Below are 1,597 nucleotides of genomic sequence, written 5' to 3'. Positions count from 1 at the left end.
ATGGTTTTTATATGTGTATGTACACAATGTGTATCGGGAAATCATTTATGCAAGTATCCACTCGCACTTGTACCCAATGGACAATACTACATCCGGCTCTAATGCCATTGCCGATACCAATTTATCACTGGCTATCCGAAGTAATCGAGGTTGTTGGACTTGTAGAATTAGGAAAAAGAAATGTGATGAATTACAACCTGGTTGGTTTCATGAATACAAGTTCCCAGTTACCGAATGAACTAATAGATTTTCAACTATCAGGTTGCTCGAGATGTGCCGATGTTAATGTAGAATGTCGATATGGTCCAAAACCAAAATGGATAGATGATCCAAAATTTGGGAAAATAGAATTGGAGAGGATTAAAGCTATTGTTGCTGCATCCGCAAATAAAAAGAGAGCCGCATTTCGTGCGAGGAAAACTTCAAATCCTACATCATCATTACTCAAATCAACACCAAAATCATCTAGTACGACGAAAAACCCTGGGAAAGAAAGCAAGCTTTCAAGTATTGACAATGTCGTCTCAAAATCTACTAACATGGAAATGGTCCATGATAAAACCATTGAACCTAAATCTTCATTATTTCCAAAATGGATCGAGGATCAAGAAGCAAGTTTAATGATGCATTACCTCGATCATGTTTTCTTTATCCAATTTCGTTTTCATACTCCATCATTATCATCTGGAAGAGGATGGCTTTTATCATTATTGATCAGAACGAAACCTCTCTATCATGCAGCCTTGAGTTTAAGTGCTTTTCATCGTCAATCACTTCTTGTAGAACAGGAAAGTGGTCAAGCTGAGATAGATTATCTTCATGAATTACGACATCATCATGATTTGACTCTGAAAGAGTTGAGAAATTTTATTCAATCTAATAATAAAAATGTTTCTGAGCAAGGTGCATTTGATGGAAATATTCAAATTCTTGCTTGCATGATTCAATTGATTTCTTTTGAGGTGAGCATTTACATCATTATTTATGTTTTAGATACTGATAAATATCTTTAGCTCTTTCATGGAGGTGTTAGCAATTGGCAAGTTCATCTACGAGCTGCATCAGAACTTATATTGATACTTCATGAAGTATCAAATGGCGGTATACCAAGTTCCGAGACATCATTAATCTCTTCTCAATGCTTCAACCATCCTTATGCACATTCTCTTGAATCTATTACGAGTGGAATTACGGTTTCTCGTGATAGTGCAGCATTAGATTTCTTTACGGGTGCTATTATTTGGATGGATGCTTTGTAAGCAAGATACCCCTTTCCTTTGTCCGAATTCTCGCTATCTACTACATGATGTATTGGTTAGCTACCAAAAGATCGCTAACCCAGATTTATAGATCCTGTGTATCTACAGGATCTCATCCCATGGCTTTCCGAATTTCACAATCGACTCCTCTCGGCCAAAAAATCCGACTCCTCGTAACCCGACCCCTCAAAGTGCGACCACAAATTCAATTACCCTCAATCATGGGGATGTGAAAACTGGGCCATGATAATGATTAGCGAAATCGCCTGGCTAGGAACATGGAGAAAAAAACACGAAGAAAAAAAAACCATAAATATAAATTTTACCAACAATTACTC

General features: G+C 37.1%; 1 protein-coding gene across 1 annotated transcript; it reads left to right on the top strand.

The window, feature by feature from the left end:
* Positions 1-76: 76 nt before the first annotated feature.
* SS1G_13262 (predicted protein) lies at positions 77-1,492 on the top strand (the record flags this gene model as incomplete). The annotated part of the gene is made up of 4 exons (XM_001585696.1): positions 77-200; positions 262-962; positions 1,014-1,255; positions 1,351-1,492. The coding sequence occupies 4 exons, from the start codon at positions 77-79 to the stop codon at positions 1,490-1,492; spliced, it is 1,209 nt and encodes a 402-aa protein (XP_001585746.1).
* Between the last annotated feature and the right edge of the window lie 105 nt (positions 1,493-1,597).

The sequence above is a fragment of the Sclerotinia sclerotiorum genome, genomic scaffold (assembly GCF_000146945.2).
Source record: "Sclerotinia sclerotiorum 1980 UF-70 scaffold_24 genomic scaffold, whole genome shotgun sequence".
Taxonomy (NCBI): Eukaryota; Fungi; Ascomycota; class Leotiomycetes; order Helotiales; family Sclerotiniaceae; genus Sclerotinia; species Sclerotinia sclerotiorum.
The sequence above is the reverse complement of the archived record's forward strand: the minus strand, read 5'-3'. Positions and strand labels throughout refer to the sequence as shown.